The following is a 25,130-nucleotide window of genomic DNA, read 5'->3' on the forward strand; positions in this document are numbered from 1 at the left end:
CTGGTAGCAAGGGGTGATGATAGAGTGATGTGATGATAGATATTACTAAGTACATTATCATCATGCATTTTTTGTATTTTTGCTAGTCCCTGGTCCTCCCTTGACCCTGACCCTAGACAGCCCATCAGAGACAGAAATGACCCTCCACTGGACACCTCCTGGACAGCCCAATGGAGTGCTTATTGGATATCTGCTGCAGTACCAACAGAGTGAGCATGTGTCTATTTCAACCTTGCCAGCAAAGTGAACATTGAGTAAAATCCTTCAAGTTGGAAGTTCTTCTATGCTGCAATCAGACATTGGAAAAACGAGCAATGCATCTCCAGTGAAATCAATAGTGCTAAAAATGTCAAAAGGAAAGCATCCTAATGAGCTTGTCAGTCAGTTACTTGTCACCATGAACAATACAGTATCCATACATGTGTTGACAACCAAAAAGTGATTAAATGGTTTTTTGGCACTGCTGTGGTCAGTTACAGAGAGTGATGACAGCCCCATGCAGGTGGAGACAATAGATGACCCCACAGTCACCCACATCACCCTGAAGAACCTGGACCATAAGAGCCACTACCGTTTCTACCTCAGGGGGCGGACTGCTGCTGGGGATGGAGTACCAACAACGATGAAGGGTGCCACTATGCTGGATGGAGGTATAAAGCCGATTCAGTCTTTTAATATGTAAAAGCTATTAAATTAAACAAAAATTTGATTTGCACTTGTCTGAATGCATTACAGTAGTTCCTATGAACATCAGCCTGTCTGTGGGGGAAAACGCAGTGAACTTTAGCTGGGTACCAGAAAAGAGACGCAGGAATGTTGGCTTCCAGATCCAATACCGCAACAAGAACGGTATAATATTCACACTAATCTGTGCATAAGTTACACATCTTTGCATTCAACCTTTTAAAAGGATTATTACCTTGTGGGAGTAGCTACACAATCCTGAACAAGAAAAGAAAAAGACAGGTTTCTTGTTGTGCTTCTGCAGATGGCAATAAATGGAAGACGACAGAGAAGGTGAACTCCTCTCAGTCTTTCTACCAGATCCAGGGCTTGACTCCTGGCTCCTATTATTCTTTCCAATTTATCTACAACAACACAACCTTCTTCAAGACTGGAATCGAGACAGAAGGAACAGGTACTATGAGCCTTCATTCATCCTCTTTCCTTTTATCCCTACTGCTCTCTCCTCTGGGTTTCCCGCAGCTAAAAATATAAAGCCTGATCCTACAGAGAGTGTCTTGCAGTTCTTTCTCTGCCTGTGAAGTGCTTTCAAAGACTTTTGTGAAAAGAGAGCTTGGTTAGCCATATGAAATGATCCATTACTTGTGTTTGTTTGCTGTATTTTGCTGTATTCTTTGGTTCCCTGGTGAAATGCCAGCCTGTCAGAATGCATAATGATCTGTCTCCTTTGCTCTAGATTCTACTCCTTCTTTTATCTTGGTCTCCCTATCTGTCTCATACTTTCCATTTGCCGTGTATTTCATTCCTGCTTCCTGTTACCAAAAAAGCTCTAACTCCTCTTTCTACCACCTTCTTTTTTCCTCTCTTAAGGAGTAACAGAGATGCAGCCAAGCTTTGCAACACAGGGCTGGTTCATTGGCGTTGTGAGCGCCATTGGGCTGTTGTTGCTGATCCTGCTCATCCTCTGCTTCATTAAGAGGAGTAAAGGGGGAAAGTACTCAGGTCAGTGTGACCTACCCTAATAACTGTTTAATATTAGGAGCTATTAAACTGAAGCTTGATGAGCAGCAAGTTTTGTGTAGGCAATGCTGGCCAGTCTGGAGCCATAAAGCTGTCCGACGCTGCTGTAGAAAAAGAAGTGAAACGCTTACTGGCTTACTGCACCACAGTAAATATATTATATTGACTGGGGAGAATATTACGTGTTCTTTTAAATCAATCCCAAACAGTTTGATTAACTTTCTGATCTGAACTGTAAATATCTGTCCCATTTCACTCAACCTGCTTTCTCATGCAGCTGTCATGTCAAACATGAGACAGACCTCTAAGCTTACACTTCCTTGCTTTGACAGTAAGGAATAATCTCTGGCTCTTTCTGAAAAAGACAAAAAACGTAAAATAATGGTCCATGTCTGACTGAAAAAAAAAACAGACTTTTAGCAATTTTCACATGAGAGAGAAGTGAAGACAAACCAAATAATAAGGCTGATGATACCTACCGCCATTCTAATTGGCTGTTATATTTTTAGAAAATCAGTGAGAACTTAAAACTATAATACAGATAAACTGATACTATCTACAGATAGTCCAGCTTTTTTGCTCCACCTAAGCATCCTTTAATAAAACTTCACTGTTGAGATCTGAGACTTACAGTGGCTTTAGATAGAAGCCAGATTAAAATCTGACTATAATGAAATCTGTCACATTCTCAGTGAAAGATAAAGAGGAGGGCCCAATGGACTCAGAAGCTCGGCCCATGAAGGATGAAACTTTCGGAGAGTACAGGTGTGTCATCTGAATGAACGCTGTTTCCTGGATGCTTTGTTACGTTTCTGCACATTGATTTCTAACACAGCCCTGATTCCCTCAGCACTGCTTGGTTTTCCTAACCCTCTCTGTTCCTTTCATTGTCACTCTCCTCCCTAATGCCTGCCCCTGTTATGCAGATCTCTAGAAAGGTATGCTGCGATATGATTTAATATCCTTAACCCACTTAATTTTTACGTCTGCCAATGCCTCACTTACCTTCTGCCTTCCCATAAACATTCAGACTAATTTTAATGTAATATATTTGTTTACTGATTGCATTATGTTCAACAGTTCAAAATCCAATAATGTTCACCTCACTGTAATGTGAGACCCTGAAAAGCAAATAGTCACGATTTATAACCTGGAACTGACTATTTTTAAAAAAATTACTTAAAATATTAGTACATAATATTCAACCTTTGGCATGTAGCACTGCATTTTTCGTATGTATCATGTTAACATTTCTTGCTTTTGACCTCTTCTGTTCTTCATGCTGCAGTGATCTTGAGGAGAAGCGAACAGCCAGCCAGCCGTCCCTGTGTGAGAAGAGCAAGCTGTACAGCGAAGACAATCTCGACTTCAATGGCAGCAGCGCCATGACCACAGAGCTCAACATGGATGAGTCTCTGGCCAGCCAGATCAGTCGTCCCAGTGGCGGTCCAGAAGGTTACCACGGCCTGCCAGAGAACGCCCCGCTGAACCCCACTACCTTCTCTCCCGCCACCAATGGCGTGCCCAACTCAGTCACCATCCTCGATTAACCCCCACACATCCACCGGGGACCATCAGACCAAAATATGTCAACACGTATGTGCCCATATGCTCCTGTTCCCTACTGACTTGCTGATCTGTACTCCGACGACTAATAAACAATCATATTCAGATGTCCCTGGCAGCCATCTGATTGACTAGACTATATTGACCAAAGGAGTGTCCAAAGTAGTGGACAGCGATAGTGATATAAGCCCTACTGACATGAACATGCCCTTTGACCTCCCTTCATTTTCCTGTGCAGTTTACAACTAATGAAAATGACTAACATTCATTTCTCTCGCTCCTCTTTCGTTCTCTCAGCAAACAACAGCGCAGATGCATAAAGACAGAATGTTGTACAGTTAGAAATATCAGGGGGTGTAGGTATGGTCATGTAAAGATGCAGAGTAGTGCATTAAAAGTAAAGGATGATGGTAGAACCCAGTGTAGGGAACAAGACAGCTAATGCTGCTGTAAAAAAAAATCTTGAATCTTAGATATGAATCATGTTTGATGTACTTCCCACATGATTTTGTCTGTCTAATTGCCATTTAATGTCTCCGATTGTACTTGCCAGTGACATTTTTTTCATTTTACGAGCGTGTTTGAATACCAAACATCTTTTTTTTGTTGCTGTTGTTGCTGTTGTGTCATTTTTTGTTACGTAATCATTTTTCATATTGTTTTCTATACTATTTATATAAAAAGCTACGGCACATTTCATAGATTAACATGTTTTCAGCAAAATCAAGTGAAGCCAAGTTTCTTACTATTTGGATGCATTAAGTGGAACTTGCTGTGAAAATGCTGAGTAGCATCTGGTGTATATAGCTGCATCTACACTTATCTATTTAGCCATATTACAGTATTATAGATCCTTATAAGTTCCTGTGCCTGCTGGGTCTGCATAAAGCACCAGATTGATGTCATTACTCTCTCGCCTTCCCACCAGAAGTGTAATGTCATTTTTGAAAACGATGTTGTAATTTTTTTGTGTGTCGAGACCTATGTGTAGTTTCTGTATCGCTGTCTTTGTCTCTTTCTACGCTGTATTAAAACATTGTCTCTAATTAACAACCTTTCATACCTGCTCATCTCATACTAAACAAACTGAGGTGCAGTATTTATGTATATTTCAGATAAGAGGGTGGCGTCTAGTGCGCAAACACTCTCTCACGTTTTATTTTCAAACCTTCCTCAATGCAAGCTGATATTGTTGACAGTTGTAAAGGCTGCCATTTGATATATGACAAAGGTTAAAAAATAGTTGTTTATATCAAACAGAGAATGTATTCCTTTCAGGGTTAGGCAGACACTGTATTTACTTGCTTCTGAAAATAATCTGAGCTAAAAAGGTAAAAGGAGAGTAAAGTCACAGGAAGAGCCGGGACCATTTGTTTTCCCTCTGAATGTAAATACAACCCTTACAGAACCATGTTTGATATGAAAATGTGAAAAATGTGCAGGTTTAAAGCCACTTCACTTAATTTTAAAATGTTGCAAATTGTAGTTTTTTTCCTTCTCTGTACTATTGCTATGAATTCAGACTTTTCTGTTATCGACAAACGATCACAGTGAGATTTGGGTGTAGCAAAAACATACTCCATAGTTGAATAAAGGAGAAAAAAAAAAAAAGGAAAAAAAAATTCACATTGTTATGTAGATGTTTTTGCAAACATATCGAAATTTGAAAACGGGAAAAAAAAAGAGTCAATTTAGTGTCACTTAGTGAAAGTAGTTACATTACAATTTAAGCTAGGATTGCGCTCATGCCCTTAATCATCCAGCAATGCAGTGCAGTGAATATCTGTGGAGTTTTTGTCTGATGAAGTTGTGCGGGGCAGAAATGCAGTGAGCCACAGGGAACACTTAAACGCGATACTCTCCCTTCTCAAACAAAAGCTCGCCACTGGCCAAATATCAACTGTAGTCTCCGAGGTAGAATATGAGATGTCTAAAGAGGCTAGTGGCACTGAAGGAGGTTTGTGTAAGCTCCCTGTGGTTGGTTAAACAGACACACTCAGGACAAATAAAGCTTTTAAAAAAAATCTATTTTCATACAGGAGCGACGAATGACGCAAGATATGCCAATATTCTAACTCAACTATCTGCTGCTAAACAACTGTGTGTCAGTGTTTGGGGGCAAATGTTAGCTCTGAATGAGGAATGAGTGTACACACACAGATACTCACTCGACTGCCGCTCACTCTTTGCTTTTCATGTTTTGTAGGGGAAACCTGGGGATGCTGGCCTTTGCTTTCTCACTGTGGTTGTTCTTTCTTTTTTTATATAGCTAAAGAAGAAAAATCGATTGAAAATGAATTGGTTTGTGTAGAGAAGCTTCTCTAGGACTCAAAAACAGACATTTTAAGTGGAAGTAAGACGAAACAGAAGGGGCAAGGGAGGCCAGGGGGTGTGCGCCGCTGCTGGGGATGATATGCCTCTTCACAGAGTGTGGGGTGCAGTATTAGCACAATATGATGATGCCTATATTTGTCATGAGTGGATGACTGGAGCTGTGGGTCTTCTGCCACTTTTGGGGCCAATATTGTAACTGCATTATGAAGCTACTGCTGTAACTGGATATATGACTGAAAAATAAAGTACGTGGAACAATCTGTACCAAAACAGGCTCCCATTTTTTTGTCACTAATCAGAAATAACCGTGTTAATCGGGAGGAAATCTATGTCACTTATGTTATGATTAATGTTCATCCAGTTCACACTGATTCATTGATTAACCAGGTTTATTTAGCCCAATGCCACAGGAGGACAAGCTAATGTCAGGTCACTGGCAGTCAGCGGGAGCTGGTGTTGAATTGATAAAAGTAGTCCTTGGTGGGTTTGTTGGTGTACAGTCTCTTATTCAGGTACTCTTGCCTGGGGCAGAAACAGAAATTTAAACACAGTAAGTAGCTTGTCCCCCTAAATGTTTATAAAATCTGAAATCTCTATTTCCATATTTTATCACCTAAGCCTAAAACACATTTGCTGATTAGTGTCTAATCAGAAAGTGTATGAATATGTGGGCAGTGCTTACTGTGCCAGCTGCTCTCGGGCCAGCTGCATGTTGTAGCGGTCCATCTGAATTCTCCGCTCTCTATTCAGCTCGGCTGCTCTCAGGTCCTCCTTCTCGGCTTCTCTGGACAGCTTCAGCAGCTTCAGGTCCCAAGCTGCTTCACGGATCTTTTCAGCATCTCGCTGTTTCTGAAGGCAGAGAGGAAATAAATCTAAAAACACACTAAACTTGTTCTCCTAAAGGCAATTCTGCTTCATTATGATTTAGGTTCCCAAACTTTCATGCTGATTTTGGGTGACTTTAACATGCCTGTAGATAACACTGAGAAATGCAAAGCTTCAGAGCCAAATAATCTGCTGGAGGTCTTATGGCTTGGTAACTGGATCCACCCAAATGTTTTTTTCTGTGTTAGCACTTTATGTTTATGCTTATTCTTGCCACTATTGCATCTTGAAATCAATGTTGATCATGTTAATCCAGGTCCAGGCACTAATGGAAAGTTTGGGGCCTTATTTTAGTACACTAGAAAGACTAGAAAGATACCATCATCCTGAATAAGGAGAAAACTGATATACACTGGTATATTTTTCTAATATCTCCAGCACACTAAAATAAGACCTTTTATTACTTGTTCAAACCAACTTTCAGTGCCTGGATGCTGGTTTGAGCACCGCTGGCTTGATGGACACTAGTAGTGCTCCTGTTACATTTACTAGCTTCCAATTAGTTTTAGAATTGATTTTTAAAGGTTAGTGCTTTTTTAAGGTGACGCAATGTTTGCGACCTCAATATCTATCTGACAAGCCAGTAAGCTACCCGCAGACCTCATGGATTATTTACAGAGTCTTAAGCAACACTGGTGATGTGGCTTTTATCTTTTCGCTGCTGAAACAACCTTCTGAATCACATCAGGAGTACTCCAACATTTGCAGTGTTTAAAACAACACAAAAAGGAGGGACAAACCTAAGTTGAACACCATTTCCACTGTGGGAGAAGAGCTACAAAAACCTGGGTATTCACATCAATAACAGACTGGACTGGAAATGCAACTCTGAGGCTGTCTGGGTCATTTAATGAATTCAGTAAAACACTATTGTCTGTTACTGCTAGTGCAATCTTCTTTGTAGGTTTGTTTTGGGGTAGCAGCGTCAGAGCCAGTGACGCTGGAAAGCTGAACAAGCTGATTAAAGGCTGAGTCTGTGCTGGGGACTAGCCTGAAGCCCCTAGAGGGAGTTATTAAGAGCAGGATGTTGCACAAACTGCTAAACATACTGGACAACACACGACATCCCCTTCATGACTGTTGTCAGCAGGTGACTCCCTTAACTCTGCTTTAATAATGACTGACATTAGTATTTTAATGTATTTTTTAAAGTTATTTATTTATTTTTGTTTTATGAACTTTAATTCTACTTATTTTATTGGTTTTAAATGATCATTTATACTCATCTGTCAATAGTTTTAATTATCTTAATATATTTCTCTATTTTATGGACTGAAGGTATCGATCTCATATACATGTATATTTTTACTAGTAATATTGCACTGTTGCTTTTTTGGTTGTTTTTACTTGTGATTACAGACTTTGTAGGTTTCACATTCCCGTCTTATGTTTTTGTTTTTTCAAGTCTAGGATTATTTTCTTTGTGAGTAATCTCCTCAAAGCTGAAATCCTTTTTGAAAACAACCTGTGTAGAAAAGTTGGCACAGATGTCAAAAACTCTTTCCCTTCATCCCAAAATGGTCGCGGCAGATGGCTTGCCCCCCCCCCCCCCCCCCCCCCCCCCAGCCTGGTTCTGTCTAAGGTTCAACAAGAGTTTTTCTGTCCCACTGTCACCAAGTCGCTCGATTGCTGTTGTTTATTTAACTAATATTTTAGGGTCTTTAACCTACAATATAAAGTGCTTTGATGTGACTGCTGTTGTGCATTGCTGCTGACAGAGCTGAATTAAATAAAAAATAATAAAAAAGAAAACACTAATTTCAAATCCACACATGCAGTACCCAAGCACAAGTACTTGCCCTGCCCAATTCCCCTGCTGGCCACCTCTGTACTCAAGGGATTATGTGGACATGGTATTCTACATAACAATATGGAATACCGTGTGCAGCTTTGACTATATTACTGTGGAGTACCGAGTGTAATACCTGTCTCTCAAGGCATTGTTGTTCTCTCTCCTGCTGAATGCTTTTCAGCTGTTCGGGGCTCATTCCTTTCCACCTGTCTGGTAGAACCTGTGGTGGCCTCCCTCCTCCCACCTGTCTCTCTGTTGCCTCTGCACACTCTGTCATCATGTCAGATGTCATTGTATGCCACATCTCTGCCAGATTTTCCTGTTCCTCTCTCTTGCGTTGCTCCTCCAGTTTCTCTGCTTGCTCTTTAGCCTGTGTGTACAGGACATGGTGAGGCTTTAACACAGATCCAGGGTCAGTTAATTGATTATCCCACTGATGACTGATAATTCAGAAGCATTGCAAAACCCAGTTTCTAAAATGTGGTTACTCCTAGCATAGAGCTACCAGTCAGCCATATGGCGAACGTCGTCCTGAGAGAGCCACTCAGTCAGCTGTATTTGCTTGTGCATCATGAGTGGTTATTAGTGAAACCACTAAACACTATGAAAAAGTACAGTGACCTGAAGGATTTACAATGATTCCTCCCAATGGGGGATTCAGCCGAGTGCATTCAGGCAAATGAGGGAAGAGCTAAATGGAGGCTTTTAAAAACAGACAGTAACCATGCATACATCAAAGCCGTTTAACCATCCATGTTGCCTGGTGCCAAATAATATGATTGCCGCCATCCTGCACCAAGTGTGTGTATGCATCATTTGACATTTTCAGCTTGCAATTCCCACATGACAACATCATGTCACAGCTTGCCCCTTCCCACCCCCACCCCTTTTAGATTTTGCCTTGAGCATTCACATTAGTGAGTGGTGTGTGCATATCTGTTTGCCCATCTGTATACTGTACCAGAGCCTGATTGTAGTTCTCGAGCGCGATGCGGCTGGCTCTCTTACACACCTCCTCGAGGGCAGCTTGTTGAGCCCCTCTCATGTCTTGTTGCACCAGCTCTTTGCTCGCAAGCATCTCTGTGACACACATGATTTGGGGATCATCTGATGTGTGTTTTTCCACACCTGCCTTAGCTGTTGTATTTGGCTCTTTAACTGCACACTTCACACTTACAGTAAAGCTCTTAGGGATAAGCATCCATCACTGTCACCTGGTAATAAGGGCTGTGCATGGGAGTGTATGATTGTTTGTGCAGGAAAGCATGAAGCATGTGTGTGATGTACAGAGGTTGTAGAGTAAATGATGTAAACTCATTAGGAATGCTAGTGAATGTGTGTACTTGTGTGTGTCTCTTTTCACCTATGTGCTTGTCTCGCATGTGCCGTTTTTCATTCTCGTCCATCTGTGCTCGCAGATCTCGTTCTGTCTTTCTTATTTGTTCTCTCATCCTCAGCTCCTCTCCGACACCCTCTCCCTGTGCATGAAACAAGGACAGATGACCATAAGAGGTAACAATATTACACATTTAACCATTAGCTGGACCCCCCTCCCGGTCTTTAAAGCTTACAAATCCCCTGCTTTGTCAGAGCTGCCCTACCTTAAAGATTTGCATACTGGCAGGCCCTAGCTCATTCTCTGGAATGGCGATCTTGAATGCCCCCTTCAGGCCAAATTTAAGATCAGCATCACGAGAGTCCTCTGGTCGCTGATGAGTAGCCCAGTAATTGGTGAGTTCAGAATTCAAAACTCTTCGCTTCTCCTCTTCAGCATTGTTCTGCTGCACCAGTGCTTCATCTTGGTATATTCTCAACTTATCTGTAATACATTAAAAATACACCTATGACCAACCAAAGCTAATTAATGGAGAGGGCCTGAAATAATAATAATAATAAGGGACTAGGGGACTTGCATTTATAGCGTCTTGCAAGAATTATGTCTGCAATTAAACTGCTTTAATTCTAACTCATCCATGTCCTTCAGTTTACCCAAAGCTTTGTCCATTTGTTTCTCCATGTTTTGCTGGTGTTTCTTCTCCTGGACTTGTTGGTTTAGTGTATCTAGGTCGAGACCCATCACACGAAGCCGGGTGTTGAAAATGCGGGCCTTGCGTGCTGTTTCTGCAGCCCTACGCCTCTCCACAGCCTTTTCCGTGGACTCGTCTACAGGCAAATCCACTTTGAACATGTTCAAAGTTTCTAGTGACTTCCTAAAGAGACAGCATTACGAGACTTGTTATCGGAGCTGATAATCTTGCTTGAAAATAAATTATTAAAGAAATGATTGTGCCGATTGAAATATAAAATCCTGGTGGGGTTCATCTTCAGAGCGATTTGCTCCTGTCATCACCTGATAACATCAAAAACCAAAGGCAAGGCAGAAGTAGAATAAATCAAATGTCTCTTCCTTAAAAATGGACATAAACCTCTGATCAACTTACCGCTGACGTTATAAATCTGTTCAGTTTCTTTCAATATCAGTGAATGAAAATCTGCTCCTGTTGTGTTTGGAGACCCTTGGTAACCATGGAAACAAGTGGCCACATATCGCTATGCTGGAAACACATAACAAGAGTGACAGGACCAGCTAAGGAAATGTCTTTTTATTTTTAATAATGTGTATATTCTGTAATAAAGTAGCATTAATAGTAGTAAAAAGTGATATCCAAGGTCGATCACAATCAAAACACGACAAACTCCAGACAACTAAATTTTGTCTCGCGAGAAACTGTGAGGTTTCGTGTCTCGCGCGCTTGTGGGTCTTCCTGTTGGATTGTAAAATGGCGCATTGTTGTCGCCGCCGTACCGAGTATATTTGATAAAGATTATATTTTTCATTTTAATTTTTAAAACGCTTGCGCAGATCATAATGTAACTTGTGCATAGAGCAGCAGTAGATTGACCAGAGCGGTTCATTCATTTCGTGCACACTGCGTCTTTGCAACAGCTTACCGGGTAAACATTGGTTGTTAGCATTAGCTAACTGCTAAGCTAATATTCACTGCAGACCAGCTAAACAAATATAACGAGATGGGTTATTTAAAACTGATAGAGATCGAAAATTTCAAGTCGTATAAAGGAAGGCAGATCATCGGACCTTTTCACAAGTTTACTGCAATCATCGGACCCAATGGATCTGGTATGTAATAACAGCTAACATAAACTCGAAGCTAATGCGAAATGCAAACTGCTAGCTGTGCCTAACGGTAAACACAGCTCCACAGCCCCTTTCTCTTTAGATCATAACTCTCAGTCTGTGCATAGCTGAACTGTATGGGGGTTCAGCTGTTGGTAGTGTGATGTATCGTATTGTTTCATATCCATATTTGCCACTAGAGTAGTTATTTAAATTTTATTTCGGTGTATTAATCGTTGTCAGTTTGTAGAATAACGTATTTGCATTTTAATTGAAGTAATTCCTTTAGACTGCTTAAGCACTTATGTCGTATAGGCACTTAATATATTTGTAAACATTGGGGTTGGACCTACCTTTACACTAGAGAAAGACGAAGTCTTTCAACGGTCTTTTCTCGTAATACAGTGCAATGCATCATCAAAATTATCTGGCCAACACAACGTGTAAAAACTGCATACTAATAGCCAATAAGATGCATTTTATTGCAGAACTGCTGTTTTGCACCAGACTGTACAAATAAAAGGTGAACTTTCCTATTATATTTACAGGACATGCATATTATCCCCATTCCATAGTGTACAACTAGAATAAATCAAAAATAACATTAAATAAAACAGAGATATAAGAATATGAGATGGGATGTAAAAATGAATATTAGGTAACAAACTATGTTTTACATAAGGGATATTAAAGCCTATATACAGTTGTTGTTTATGTATAGAAGCAAGCAGCAACATGGTCTTAACATGTGTGTTTTAATATAAAAAGGTCCCAAAGTTTACTAAGATTTCAATGTCATCATAATGTTTGTAGGAAAGTCCAACCTTATGGATGCCATCAGCTTCGTGTTGGCAGAGAAGACAAGTAACCTGCGTGTGAAGACTCTGAAGGATCTAATCCATGGAGCGCCTGTAGGGAAGCCAGCTGCCAACAGAGCCTTTGTCAGCATGGTGTACCAGGAAGATAATGGAGAAGAACGTGCCTTCACAAGAGTCATTATTGGTACAAAGCTCCATTACCAACCGTCCTTTAATATATAATTAACTTTCTTTTTGAATAGTTGTCTGTGTGAATTAAAAGACACTGATCTAGTAAAATTTGAATGCTTTTCAGCTGAATAAAAGGATAGTAGTAAAGCTGCATGGATATCAGTTTTCAAAAATTGACTCATCGTCTAAGAAAACATTTTTACATGTGTTTGCAATTTGGTGGGTCAAAAATATTTAAAATCTGTTACATTTATAAATGTATATATATATAATGTGTGTGTGTTGATGATGAGCTAATGCTTGTTTTGTTTTTGGAATATGCACCAGGTTCTTCCTCTGAGTATCGCATCAACAGTAAAGTAGTGGGCCTGCCTGAATACAGTGAAGAACTGGAAAAACTTGGAATTCTGATAAAGGCTAGGAACTTCTTGGTCTTTCAGGTAAGATTTCATTCTTGTAAATGTTGTCAAGATCTTTTCAAGAGCAATTTACGCACAGGCAGTCTTTCATAGTACTCCTGTACTAATCCACTAGGTTATTTTGATTGGAGAGTGCAGTAGTTTTTAGTGTGTGTGTATCATTGGTTTGAACGTGACTTGGTCAGTTACACCAGAGATTAAATTAACACCAGGTAACATTTTATTTGCTATTTCAAATCTCAGTTTTGTCTTTATTTCCCTTTAAGGGAGCCGTTGAGTCTATTGCCATGAAGAACCCCAAAGAGCGTACGGCGCTGTTTGAAGAGATCTCCCGTTCAGGAGAGCTGGCCCAGGAGTATGACCGGAGGAAGAAGGAGATGGTGAAAGCAGAGGAGGACACGCAGTTTAACTATCATCGCAAGAAAAACATCGCTGCAGAGCGCAAAGAGGCTAAGCAAGAGAAAGAAGAGGTTTGCCATTTTTACTGAGTCTGCATATGACACAAAGTGTCATGATCAGTGTCTATGGTTATTTGGCATTTACTGAATTCCTCCATACAGGATCCATTGAGTGGTATAGCCTGTTTCTACTCTAACAAATTTTAGGTAATATATAATTCCAGATAATGCAAATATTTGTCATTCATATGAATGCACCAAATTTCAACAGTAAAAGACAAACTAGGAACTTTTAGCTAAGCTCAACATAAGCTTTCAGCAATGTAACAACTGCACATCCTGCATATAAATCTATCCCACATACCGTATTTTCACGACCATAAGACGCACTGTGCTAAAAGGCGCAGTCTCAGTTATGTGTGCCATTACTGTATTTAACACACACATAAGGCGCACTGGATCATAGGGCGCATACAAGTACCGTATGCGTATTTAAAAATAAAGCGGGAGCAAACCTGAGTTCGGTACCTTACTCACATTTTTATTACCAGTAATCGTCATCATCAACAACACACAAGCATACAAGTGTGCGTATTTAAAAATAAAGCAGGAGCAAAACAAAGTTTGGTACTCACATTTTTATCATCAATCAAACCCATCGAAGTCCTCATCCTCTGTGTCTGAATTGAACAGCTGCGCTAAATCTTCATCAAACATGCCAGGTTCACTTTCTTCACAGTCAGAGTCACTTTCCGTGCCGTGCGGCTCCTCGGAAATGATGCCGGCTTTTGCGAAAGCTCGAACAACAGTGCCAGCAGACATGTTAGCCCAAGCATCTACAATCCATTGGCAAATTGTGGCGTAACTCGCCCGGCGCTGGTTTCCACTCTTGGTTAAACTGTGGTCTCCATCGGTCATCCATCGCTGGATGTGTTTGTCGCCGATGTGTTTGCTGCAGTAGGAGCGGAAGATGGCCAGCTTTTCCTTATAATCCGCTGGAAGTTGCTGCGCTACCGTAGTCCTGGTCCGGAGGGAAAAATGGCACCGTTTCATAAAAAGTGAAAGTGAAACTGCTTTTAGCCGAATGGTGACCGTCGAAACGCTTCTCCCGCTCGTTCTTTGCTCGATGATCGCCTTATGTCCGCGGAAACTCAGCTGCGTCTTCTTGACCTGCCGGAGCTTGTTTTCCAGCTTCCTCCACTTGCGAACCATCGATTCATTAATCTTAAATTCTCTCGCCGCTGCTCGATTTCCATGTTCCTCTGCGTAGCTGATGGCCTTCAGTTTAAACTGTGCTTCATAAGCGTGTCTCTTTGCCATTTTCAGGGTTGTTAAAACAACGATGTCCTGCATAACGCACATACCTGTTCTTTTATACAGGTATGTGCAATAAAGTCAACGCACACACTTCACCCTTTAGCGTTCTCATGGTGTTCTCTACTACGTCCTCCTTACAACACACAGGGCGCACTGTGCTATAGGGCGCGCCGCACTTTTTGAAGAAAATCTAAGACTTTTAAGTGCGCCTTATGGTTGTGAAAATACGGTATATTTATATAAGAGAGAAAGTCTGGTGTTAGGTGAACAACACAAAGATGAAGTAAAGATTGTTACACTGTAATCGGCAACAAATCTGTGTATTTCTTATTTGAAATGACTCAAAAATAGCCTTGAAACAAACTTTTGAATTTTCGTGATTAGTTTTTTGGGTTATCTGATGGAAAAACCTCAAATTCTCATTGGTCATGAAATGTGGAATCAGTTACATCTCTAATCATGATTTTCTCGCTTCTCTCTTTTCCTTCATTTTACCAGGCTGAGCGTTACCAGCGTCTTAAGGATGAAGTAGCCAGAGCTAGTGTACAGTTGCAGCTCTTCAAACTGTACCACAATGAGACTGAGATCGAGAGGCTGAACAAAGAGCTTGGGCAGCGGAACAAGGAGATTGATAAGGACCGTAAAAAGATGGACCATGTGGAGGAGGAGCTGAAGGACAAGAAGAAGGAGCTAGGCAGGCTGATGAGGGAGCAACAGACCATTGAGAAAGAAATTAAGTAAGTGGCATTAAATAAAATAAGTTTTGACATTTAAAGCTTAATGCACCATTAGTCATTTGACTTACATTAAACGGTTGACTTGACTACAGGGAGAAGGACTCTGAGTTGAACCAAAAGAGGCCTCAGTACATCAAAGCCAAAGAGAACACCTCACACAAAATCAAGAAGCTTGAGGCAGCAAGAAAATCACTGCAAAATGCCCAGAAGATGTACAAGAAGCGGAAGGCAGACATGGATGAGCTGGATAAAGAGATGAGGGCAGTGGAGCTGGCTAAGCAAGAGTTTGAGGAAAGAATGGAGGAGGAGGCGCAGAGTCAAGGCCAGGATCTCACCTTGGAGGAAAATCAGGTCTGATGTGTGAAAACTACATTTTAGACATTTTATCTTGAAAAAATACCAAATTAGTTACAGGATTTTAGTAAAATGATAATGTTTCATGAAATTGAAAAATGCACACTCTTTGTCTCCCTTCTTCCAGGTGAAGCAGTATCATCGTCTGAAGGAGGAGGCCAGCAAACGTGCTGCCACGCTGGCACAGGAGCTGGAGAAGTTCAATCGTGACCAGAAGGCTGACCAGGACCGCCTTGACTTAGAGGAAAGAAAGAAAGTGGAGACAGAGGTAAAGGAGAGAAAAATGGAAGATGATGGAAAGGTTTTATGAGCCAGAACGAAATTGATTTGATAGAAGTTGTTGTTTCTCTTTAGGCCAAAATTAAACAGAAGATCCGTGAAATCGAGGAAAACCAGAAACGTATTGAAAAACTGGAGGATTATATTGCCACCAGCAGGTATGCTGCTCTTAATTTTGGATTGTTTTGAGCGGAGCTGTGGCAAACTTATTTTATAGGTTTCTCTGGTTTACTGTGTGATTCACATCCTTTTTTTCCCTTCTTTCCCCATCAGGCAATCACTAGATGAGCAGAAGCGTATGGAGGAAGAGCTGACTGAGGAAGTGGAGAGTGCCAAAAGGAGGATCGATGAGATCAATATGGAGCTTAATCAGGTACTCAATGCACAGGAAAGAAAGAAATCAGCACCAACAACAAGTTGAATCTACTCTAATTGAGTTAGTTAATTTTTGCATGTGGTAACTCTGCTCCTTTTTCTATAGCTCATATTTTCCTGAACTGTACAAGACAAAGCATTATTTCTTTTTGTCAATCAGTAGACTTGATTAAATAAATCATTGCTTTGTGGGTCATTAATCCATGTTAGCACCCTAGCTTGGGTAATACTGGATTCTATAAATTCTTACATCCGTTATGGGAAGTGAATACGTCACCTATCGTAGCACCTCTGATGAACCCCCTTATTATTGGACTGTGGTTTAGGTGATGGAGCAGCTTGGAGACGCCAGAATCGACAGGCAGGAGAACAGTCGCCAGCAACGCAAGGCCGAGATCATGGAGAGTATAAAAAGACTCTATCCTGGCTCTGTGGTAAGGCACCTTTGGCACTATACCCATGCCGGGTCTGCTTTTCTTTTCTTTTTGGTGAAAGCATTTAAACATTGAGCATAAGAGCACTAAACAAACAAACGTTTACTGATTGTGTTTTCAGTATGGTCGTCTGATCGACCTGTGTCAGCCCACTCAGAAGAAATATCAAATCGCTGTGACTAAAGTGTTGGGTAAGAACATGGACGCCATCATTGTTGACTCAGAGAAGACTGGCAGAGACTGCATTCAGTACATAAAGGAGCAGAGAGGAGAGCCGGAGACCTTCCTTCCTCTTGATTACCTTGAAGTAAGTATATAAAAGTAATGACTCCAACTGAGAGCTTTGAACAATTCATAATAAAATTATGTCCTTGATGGGTGTAGCCTGTGAGCTAAATTGTCAGACTTGTAAAACTTGGGGAAGCACAAAGCGTTGTCTGTCCATCCATACATCCATCGACTCAGACGTAGTTCACAAGGTGAACTACTTTACCTACATTATTGGTTTGAATTTGATTAAAATGTTATTTAATTTGAGTGAAATGGTAAAACAGGATCAGCTGTTGTTCTACGGAGACTTTCCAAAGAATCCTCATGGGTCACGTTTTTAGGTTTGTGGGCAATGAGCTGTGAATTGTGATGGGTCCTGAACTAGATAAGCTACTGCGTTGCTGGAGTTCTGATTTTAAATCTCTGCTCTGCTCTGGAGAATAATATCCAGGGTTCTTACGGGTGCTTGAAATCCTTGAAAATAATATTGTCTTTTCAAGGTTTGAAAAGTGCTTGAATTTCAGATGTGGTGCTTAAACGGGCTTGAAACTGTATTTCATTCACTACAAATAACTATCTGACCGAATATTTTTCTTATCAGATAGAGAAATAAAATGAGTCTCGATGTGTAAAAGTAAAATTTCTCTGCCTGGGCTGCACATTACATACACATTAAACAACTTAAAAATTATAAATGGCTTCAAGCTCACATTGACACCTGTGGGGCCCAATCAGCCACTGAGACAACAGACAGATTTAAGTGTTTTAATATATGAATGTTTCATGCTTTAAGGCTGCCTGTTTATTTAAGGGAGATGAACAATACATTATAATTTTACATAATTATACCACAGATGACAGATTAAATAAATAGATTTTAGGTCGATGTTTGTCTTAAAGTCTTATATGTTGAATTGAACTGAGTGTGTCATCTGTTCAAAGCCTCTCCCAGTCAGCGCTGTTCTCCATGCCTGTCTTACTGTACAAGATGTTAGTAGAACAAACACTTTAAAGGTGACTTTAACAATAATACAGACAGCAGTGTAGTCAAACATCTCACAGTAAGTTTTATTGGGAATTAACTTTAACCTGTTAGGCCCTCAGGGGTTTTCTGAGCTGCTTGAAAATGAAATGACCAAAATAAATGGAGCATTTCTCTGCAATTACAAACTGTGCGTAAACAGTCTTGGTATCAAAATAAAGCTAACACTGGTGAGATGTCATCAGAGGTGTAAATATTACTGCAGATGTTACTATGTTAAAAGTTACTGTGACTCAAACATATAAAAATTGCATTTTTTTATTTCCCTCCCTTAGATTTTTTTTAAAAAGTAACACCTTTGAAAATATGCTTCGGTTCACATTTAACTCCAGAAAATCATAAATCAAAATATGGATATTACTGTGACAGTCCTCATGTCTGCACTTATATTTCTGACCTTGTGTTTTAAACAATTAAACTTGATCTTCTCCCCTTTGCCCCAATTTTTCTGGGCGTGGGTGCTTAACTAGTTAAAAACAAACAAACACGTGTGTCCTATTTTTGTGTCACATAGCTAAGAAGCGTCAATCGCTGATGAGAAGACTTATTCATTTGGCCTTGCTGTGTATTATTGTGGTGTTTGGTGCAGTTTTCTTGTTATGTGGGGTTGCTGTTTTTTTCAAGTGGAGATGAATATCTCTAACGAGTTGATTTGTTCACATTTTCACATCTTAGTTTTTAAGAGAAATGTGTTTTTTGAGTTTGTACCGTATTTGCATATAAGGCGAGCATTTCCTTTTTCAGTATTTTTGTGTGGTGCATTTTTCTCTGTTCTTACACAAGGGGAACAAAGGACATTTAAGTCGACCTAAGATGATTTGTTTTAATCTTTACTTGGTCTTACTTAGTTAAACGAGTGAATCATGCATTCTTTTTTTGCCAATCTGGAAAAGCTTGAAAATTGACCTTGAAAGTGCTTAAAAAGTGCTTGAATTTGACCCTGAAAAATAGGCGTGAACCCTGAATATCCCTGTTGGGAGAAATTGAAGGTGGTCAGCTGGATGATTATGTATCCAGATAATATTTTGTTAAAGTTTCTCAGAGTTGGTCCTCACTTGAAATATTTGGCTAACCTAATTTTCCCTGCGGACAATTCCTGCAACATGTTTTAATGTCATAGAAAGAGCAAATTCATGGCAGGATGGGCAACATTGCTTTCTGCAATTTTTAAAGCCAAAATTATACTTCTGTCTCTATGTTTTGTTTTTTTTGTTTTTTTTTTGGGGGGGGGGGTTAAATGTTGTCACGTCTATAAATGATCTTTTTTCACTGACAATTTGAACATTTTTTTCCCCGCAGAGGTTCTTTATATAAAATGCTACTTAACTCTAAAATAATCCCAACCTCAGGTCATTAATGTTCTTTCCTTAGTGCCGTTCACACTGTAAATATTGTCTAGAAAATTTAAAACTTGTCTTTTCAAAGGTGAAACCAACCGATGAGAAACTCAGAGAACTGCGAGGAGCCAAGCTGGTGATTGATGTGATTCGCTATGAACCTCCCCACATCAAAAAAGCTCTGCAGTATGCTTGTGGCAATGCTCTGGTCTGCGAGAATGTTGAGGATGCGCGAAGAATTGCTTTTGGAGGGCCATACAGGCACAAGGTACTTAGCCTAATTTAAAGATGGATGATTGGATGATTCAGAGATGTGAGAATGCATAATAACCACTTCTACCTACTAACTTCTTATTCATCGGTGTCCAGACGGTAGCCCTGGACGGTACTCTGTTCCAGAAGTCTGGAGTCATCTCTGGAGGTGCCAGCGACTTGAAAGCTAAGGCCAGACGATGGGATGAGAAGGCAGTGGACAAGCTCAAAGAGAAAAAGGAGAAACTCACTGAAGAGCTCAAGGTGACTTTAAATATATGACCCACATCAGAGAGTTTGTTGGGACGACAGATTTTTAGTAAGAGTCACCATGAAGCACTTTATGCTGACTAACCTCTGACTAAAATAATTGTTGTTATTTTGTACTCCCTTAATTATTAAATGAACTATTCATGAATATCCACTTAATGTTAATGTTTTCCTCTGCAGGAGCAAATGAAGGCCAAGAGGAAGGAGGCAGAGCTCCGTCAGGTGCAGTCTCAGGCCCACGGTCTGCAGATGAGACTCAAGTACTCACAGAGTGATCTGGAGCAGACAAAAACCCGTCACCTCTCCCTCAATATGCAGGTACGGCTCAGTAACAGCTTTCTTTCCTCTTACCGTTAGAAACAGTGACCCTTGCATTAAAATTTTTTCCGTTACTCTGTGATACAGGAGAAGTCTAAGCTAGAGAGTGAATTGGCAAACTTTGGCCCTCGCATCAATGACATCAAGAGGATCATCCAGTCCCGTGAGCGGGAAATCACTGACTTGCGCGACCGCATGAACCTGGTGAGACTGGCACAGAGTGAGCTGCAGTTAGAAGTCCGTTTATGAACATGTAACATTGCACAACATTGTTTCTGTTTCCCAGGTGGAGGATGAGGTGTTTGTGGAATTCTGTAAGGAGATTGGAGTGAGGAATATCAGAGAGTTTGAGGAGGAGAAAGTGAAGAGGCAGAATGAGATTGCAAAGAAGCGGTGAGTTCAGTAATCCAGTCGCTTATGATGCAGGACAGTTAGCTAATAGTGAATCTGTCTCTGTTTGTTGAAGCATAACTTCATTTTTTTTTGTCTTAGTCTTGAGTTTGAGACTCAAAAGACCCGCCTGGGTATCCAGTTGGACTATGAGAAGAATCAGCTGAAGGAAGACCAGGAGAAGGTCATGATGTGGGAGCAGACTGTGAAGAAGGACGAGGCTGAAATCGAGAGACTTAAAAAGGTGAAAACAAAGTTAGACGATGAAAATGTTTTGCCCTTGATTTTGACATCACTTTTAATCCCTCTTGCGTGCTTTGTAGGAGGAGCACAGACACATGAAAATCATTGATGAGACAATGGCCCAGCTGCAGGACCTGAAGAACCAGCATCTCACCAAGAAATCTGAAGTCAATGATAAAAATCACGAGATGGAGGAGATTCGCAAAAAACTGGGTGGTGCAAACAAGTCAGTGACTGCAGACATATGCACTGTAGTTTTTTTTTTTTTTTAATATCTTCTTAATATGATTTTATGTTTGAGTGAGTTTGTTCTACAAACAACTTTTTATTATTCCAGGGAGTTGACTCAGCTCCAGAAGGAGGTCACTGCCATCGAGACCAAACTGGAGCAGAAGCGCAGTGACCGTCACAACCTGCTGCAAGCCTGCAAAATGCAGGATATCAGGTTGCCTCTTCGTTCTGGAACAATGGATGATATCAGCCAGGGAGAGGTACATTAACAAAACCATCGTTGCTCTAACTGTAATTCCATTAAGACCGAAGCAGAAAACGACAGCCGTCTTTTTGTTTTTACTGTTCAAGGGGAGTTCCCAGACGGATGAGTCCAGCAGCCAAAGGACATCCAGCAGTGTTTTGGCCAAAGAGGCTCTTATAGAAATTGACTACAGCAACCTGTCTGAAGACCTCAAGGTGGGTCCAAATAATATTATAAAAATTTTCTTTACACATTAAAATATACCAAGTAGGAAAATGAGCAATTTGCCGCAGAGGTGATCTCTATAGCTGAAGTCAGATTTTGTACTTACATTTTGTAGATGCATGTAAATTAATACATTTATTCTTCGATCTTCCTAAAGGATGCACTGTCAGAGGAAGAGATCAAGGCTGAGACGAACACACTGCAGCAGCGTCTGAATGAGCAGCAGAGCATCCTGCAGAGGATCAGTGCACCCAACATGAAGGCTATGGAGAAGCTTGAGAGTGTCAGGGACAAATTCCAAGAGACCAGTGATGGTGAGATGGCAGTCTCATGTTAGAAGCTGGGGTGAAATGTGGAAGGGGACAGGAAGTTGAAGACCTCTTGTTAAACTTGTATCATATGCTTTTTTTGGTTTCCTTTCTTCTTTCAGAGTTTGAGGCTGCTCGGAAAAGAGCCAAAAAGGCCAAGCAAGCCTTTGAGCAGATCAAGAAGGAAAGATTTGATCGCTTTAATAACTGTTTTGAGTCGGTGTCTACCAATATCGATGAGATCTACAAGGCTCTGTCACGCAACAGTAGTGCTCAGGTATGTTTTTAGAGACTTGCCACATTACATATCATTAACTATGTCTAATGCCATGACAGGAAGCAGTTTTATGTGTGGAATTTGGTACATGGTAAATTTTATATATATCCATTTGTGCATGTGCCCAAGTTGCGTTTACCAATCAGCGTATGTTTCTTCTTTAGGCATTTTTAGGTCCAGAAAACCCAGAGGAGCCATATTTGGATGGTATCAATTATAACTGTGTGGCCCCAGGCAAGAGGTTCAGACCAATGGACAACTTGTCAGGAGGAGAGAAAACTGTTGCTGCCCTGGCTCTGCTCTTCGCTATTCACAGGTGAAACAAGGGAGATGTGCAGAGGAATTTTTAATACACGTATGACTTGACGGAAGTTGACTGTTTACATCTTTCTTGCTTCTCTGTAGCTACAAACCCGCCCCCTTCTTTGTGCTGGATGAGATTGACGCAGCTCTGGACAACACTAATATTGGCAAGGTCTGTTTAGAGAATAAACGTTGATATAATGAACTGTTTGTTTGTTTTTAAATTAATATTTCTTGTGATTTTAGTGCATTAGCCTTAATGCTTTCTCTTTGTACCTTCAAGGTGGCCAACTACATCAAAGACCAGTCAATGGAGAACTTCCAGGCCATTGTCATTTCTCTGAAGGAGGAATTCTACACCAAGGCAGACTCTCTCATAGGTGTTTATCCAGAGGTGAGTCTTTTTTTTGTTTTGAATTAGAGACGGATAAAATCCCCAAAGAGCGGATCAGCTTAGATCCGAATTAGTACCACTTGAAGCACCACTTAAAAAGTGCAACTGTGTAGTTTCAGCATTGTTTTACAACAAGAACGCTACCATAACAAAACCACAACAAAAAAGAAGCCATAATAACTGAATAAAAGTCGATAAAGATCAAGCATATGCATTGCTTTGTGATATTAAAGTTAGCCCATAAAATAATGCATATTATTATGTGTCATATAAGGTTATGCTATAGATAAGTTTTTATGGTTTGTTAAGAAAATGTCCCCATTTCATGCATCATTTTTCATATAAACTCTACTCTAGCACTCACAATACGCCAGTGTCACGAGACTGACATGTATTGACTGCAACAGATGTCTCCTGCTGAGCATAATGGCTGTTGAATCTATTCGCAAAGCAAAGAAGGAATTTACCCAGGATTCATCAGTATGAACTAATGTCTGCAACAGAAACTCCTAATCAAAGATTCTCTGGATACAGTTATGTATTGACGGTCACAGTTTCTGACTGGGTGGCTCATCTGTATCTCCAGCATGCAGGGTCATTAACCTGTTATCACCCGAGTATCACACGGGCTGTGTTTGTGATTTCGCCTTTAAAATTATAAAATAATTCTCATCTTTCAGGAACCATTTGAACTTTCTTAAAATAGTGGAGGATTTGCAGTAATGTGAAGAGCACATGGTAAAATCTGTCTGTTTAGACTGCGAATGCTTTGTGTTACCACGATACACCAAATATCCCCGTGAAGCCCGTCTTTTCTTCTTTCTGAAACTGCTCAGAAAAAAACAAACAAACAAAATAAACAGAAAAAGTTCTGCTTCTCTGCAGGATATTCATTGCACATTGTACTTCCTAATATTGTATTGTGACCTGTGACGTGTTTTAAGCTAAGCAAAGTGTTGACCCAACCGGCGAGATGCATTTCTGAGTATTATGCATATAAAGCTTTATGCAAAATACTAAAATATAGCCTTGAGATGGCTGAATTTTCAATAGTCAGGCTGTTTTTAGACGTTAAACTTCTGAACCTGGAGCTGAGACAGCAATAGAATGGAGTTCATTAGATTCATATAACACTTTATATTCTTCATAAACAGACATGCAATAACATTCTCATCATAAACCACATGCAGTGTATCTAAGAATTAAAAGATCCTGTTTGATATTTGGCCAATAAAACCTGAGCATCTTGAGCTGTGAAGTCAATGCTGATTCGGAAACAATGAACTAATTTTCTTTTTTTCTTCCATCAACAGCAAGGAGACTGCGTCATAAGCAAAGTGCTAACCTTTGACCTCTCGCAATATCCCGATGCCAACCCAAATCCAAATGAGTAAGACTAGCTCTCCCAGCACTGCTATTTTGTGAAGTTGGATGTTTCCATGGTTACTTTTTCTGGATTGCTCATTGTAACCTTGTAGTCACAGATGATGTATCCATTAGGTCTCACATGTTATTTCCTTTAAAAAAAACAAAAACATTAGAGTAGTGACTTATTGAGCTTCAGTTGTTTTATTTTCTTTATAGACCGTAATGACCAGGATGTATGTACATTTATAAAAACCAGTCCTTTATCAGTTTTCCAATATAATTGTGTGGGGTGCTTTTTAAGAAGCTGTAGAATTTGTATCATGTGGTTAAGTGTCTCGAACATCCCTAAAGCCAATTTTTGTTTTCATAACTTTTATACTGTTCATGGCCGTCTTTCCAGCTGTGTGCTTTAAAGCTCTTGCTTGTTTCCTCTTCTCTGTACTTAACTGCAATTTCATATGTGCGCCTGTGTTTGTTTGTTTTTTAAAGCTTAATGAGGAATCTGTTGTTACAGTATGATGGATACATTCCCATGTGCAAAAGCTAAATAAAACCTGCAGTTAGCAGCAGCAGCTGGCAGAGCTGTTATGAGATCATGGAACTGAGGCTATCACTGCTCTGCTACTTAGAAGGTTTTTTATTCCCTGAGTAATAATCTGAATCAACTTTGGTAGGCAGAAAACTCAGCATGAGTTCATGCTGAAACTGTTTGGCCTGTTTTATCGATTGCTTTGCTTCAATAAATTTTGAATTATTTAAACTCATTTATCTTGTTTACTTCATAATACATTCTTGCAACTCATGTGCTGTTTTGTAATTTCATCGGGCTGTTTTTAAAGTAGCTTTCATATGAATATGTTTGAACCGATCCTCAATGTAGCATTTATTTTGCTGCACTAGTTTATATTCCATAAGGGGGAATAGGGCTTTGGTAGGCGA

General features: G+C 40.2%; 3 protein-coding genes across 6 annotated transcripts in view; 2 read left to right on the forward strand and 1 right to left on the reverse strand.

Moving 5' to 3' along the window:
* l1cama (L1 cell adhesion molecule, paralog a) overlaps positions 1-4,320 on the forward strand; it is a 41,809-nt gene extending 37,489 nt beyond the window's left edge. For 2 of the 4 annotated variants that reach the window (XM_026153958.2, XM_026153961.2), the window contains 8 exons: positions 87-209; positions 474-650; positions 736-849; positions 989-1,138; positions 1,555-1,686; positions 2,397-2,469; positions 2,631-2,642; positions 2,993-4,320. In XM_026153958.2, coding sequence (XP_026009743.2) covers positions 87-209; positions 474-650; positions 736-849; positions 989-1,138; positions 1,555-1,686; positions 2,397-2,469; positions 2,631-2,642; positions 2,993-3,254 — 1,043 coding nt within the window. In that variant the 3' untranslated portion in view covers positions 3,255-4,320. The remainder of the gene's footprint in view (positions 1-86; positions 210-473; positions 651-735; positions 850-988; positions 1,139-1,554; positions 1,687-2,396; positions 2,470-2,630; positions 2,643-2,992) is intronic. The other 2 variants (XM_026153960.2, XM_026153962.2) reach the window with 2 other exon arrangements.
* A 1,655-nt stretch (positions 4,321-5,975) lies between these two features.
* ribc1 (RIB43A domain with coiled-coils 1) lies at positions 5,976-10,993 on the reverse strand. The gene is made up of 8 exons (XM_026153964.2): positions 10,723-10,993; positions 10,271-10,491; positions 9,883-10,100; positions 9,645-9,759; positions 9,243-9,361; positions 8,415-8,651; positions 6,287-6,453; positions 5,976-6,126 (listed from the first exon to the last, which is right to left on the reverse strand). The coding sequence occupies exons 2-8, from the start codon at positions 10,467-10,469 to the stop codon at positions 6,045-6,047; spliced, it is 1,137 nt and encodes a 378-aa protein (XP_026009749.1). The 5' UTR covers positions 10,470-10,491; positions 10,723-10,993; the 3' UTR covers positions 5,976-6,044.
* Positions 10,994-11,012: 19 nt separating this feature from the next.
* Positions 11,013-24,955, forward strand: smc1a (structural maintenance of chromosomes 1A). The gene is made up of 26 exons (XM_026153963.2): positions 11,013-11,420; positions 12,231-12,419; positions 12,734-12,846; positions 13,092-13,295; positions 15,039-15,277; positions 15,370-15,628; positions 15,759-15,899; positions 15,986-16,068; positions 16,184-16,283; positions 16,612-16,719; positions 16,841-17,026; positions 19,457-19,636; positions 19,738-19,884; positions 20,071-20,208; positions 20,296-20,412; positions 20,495-20,601; positions 20,701-20,842; positions 20,922-21,067; positions 21,179-21,332; positions 21,424-21,531; positions 21,699-21,855; positions 21,972-22,126; positions 22,291-22,442; positions 22,532-22,601; positions 22,713-22,823; positions 24,137-24,955. The coding sequence occupies exons 1-26, from the start codon at positions 11,312-11,314 to the stop codon at positions 24,215-24,217; spliced, it is 3,696 nt and encodes a 1,231-aa protein (XP_026009748.1). The 5' UTR covers positions 11,013-11,311; the 3' UTR covers positions 24,218-24,955.
* Positions 24,956-25,130: the final 175 nt, after the last annotated feature.

The sequence above is a fragment of the Astatotilapia calliptera genome, chromosome 20 (genome assembly GCF_964374335.1).
Source record: "Astatotilapia calliptera chromosome 20, fAstCal68.1, whole genome shotgun sequence".
NCBI lineage: Eukaryota > Metazoa > Chordata > Actinopteri > Cichliformes > Cichlidae > Astatotilapia > Astatotilapia calliptera.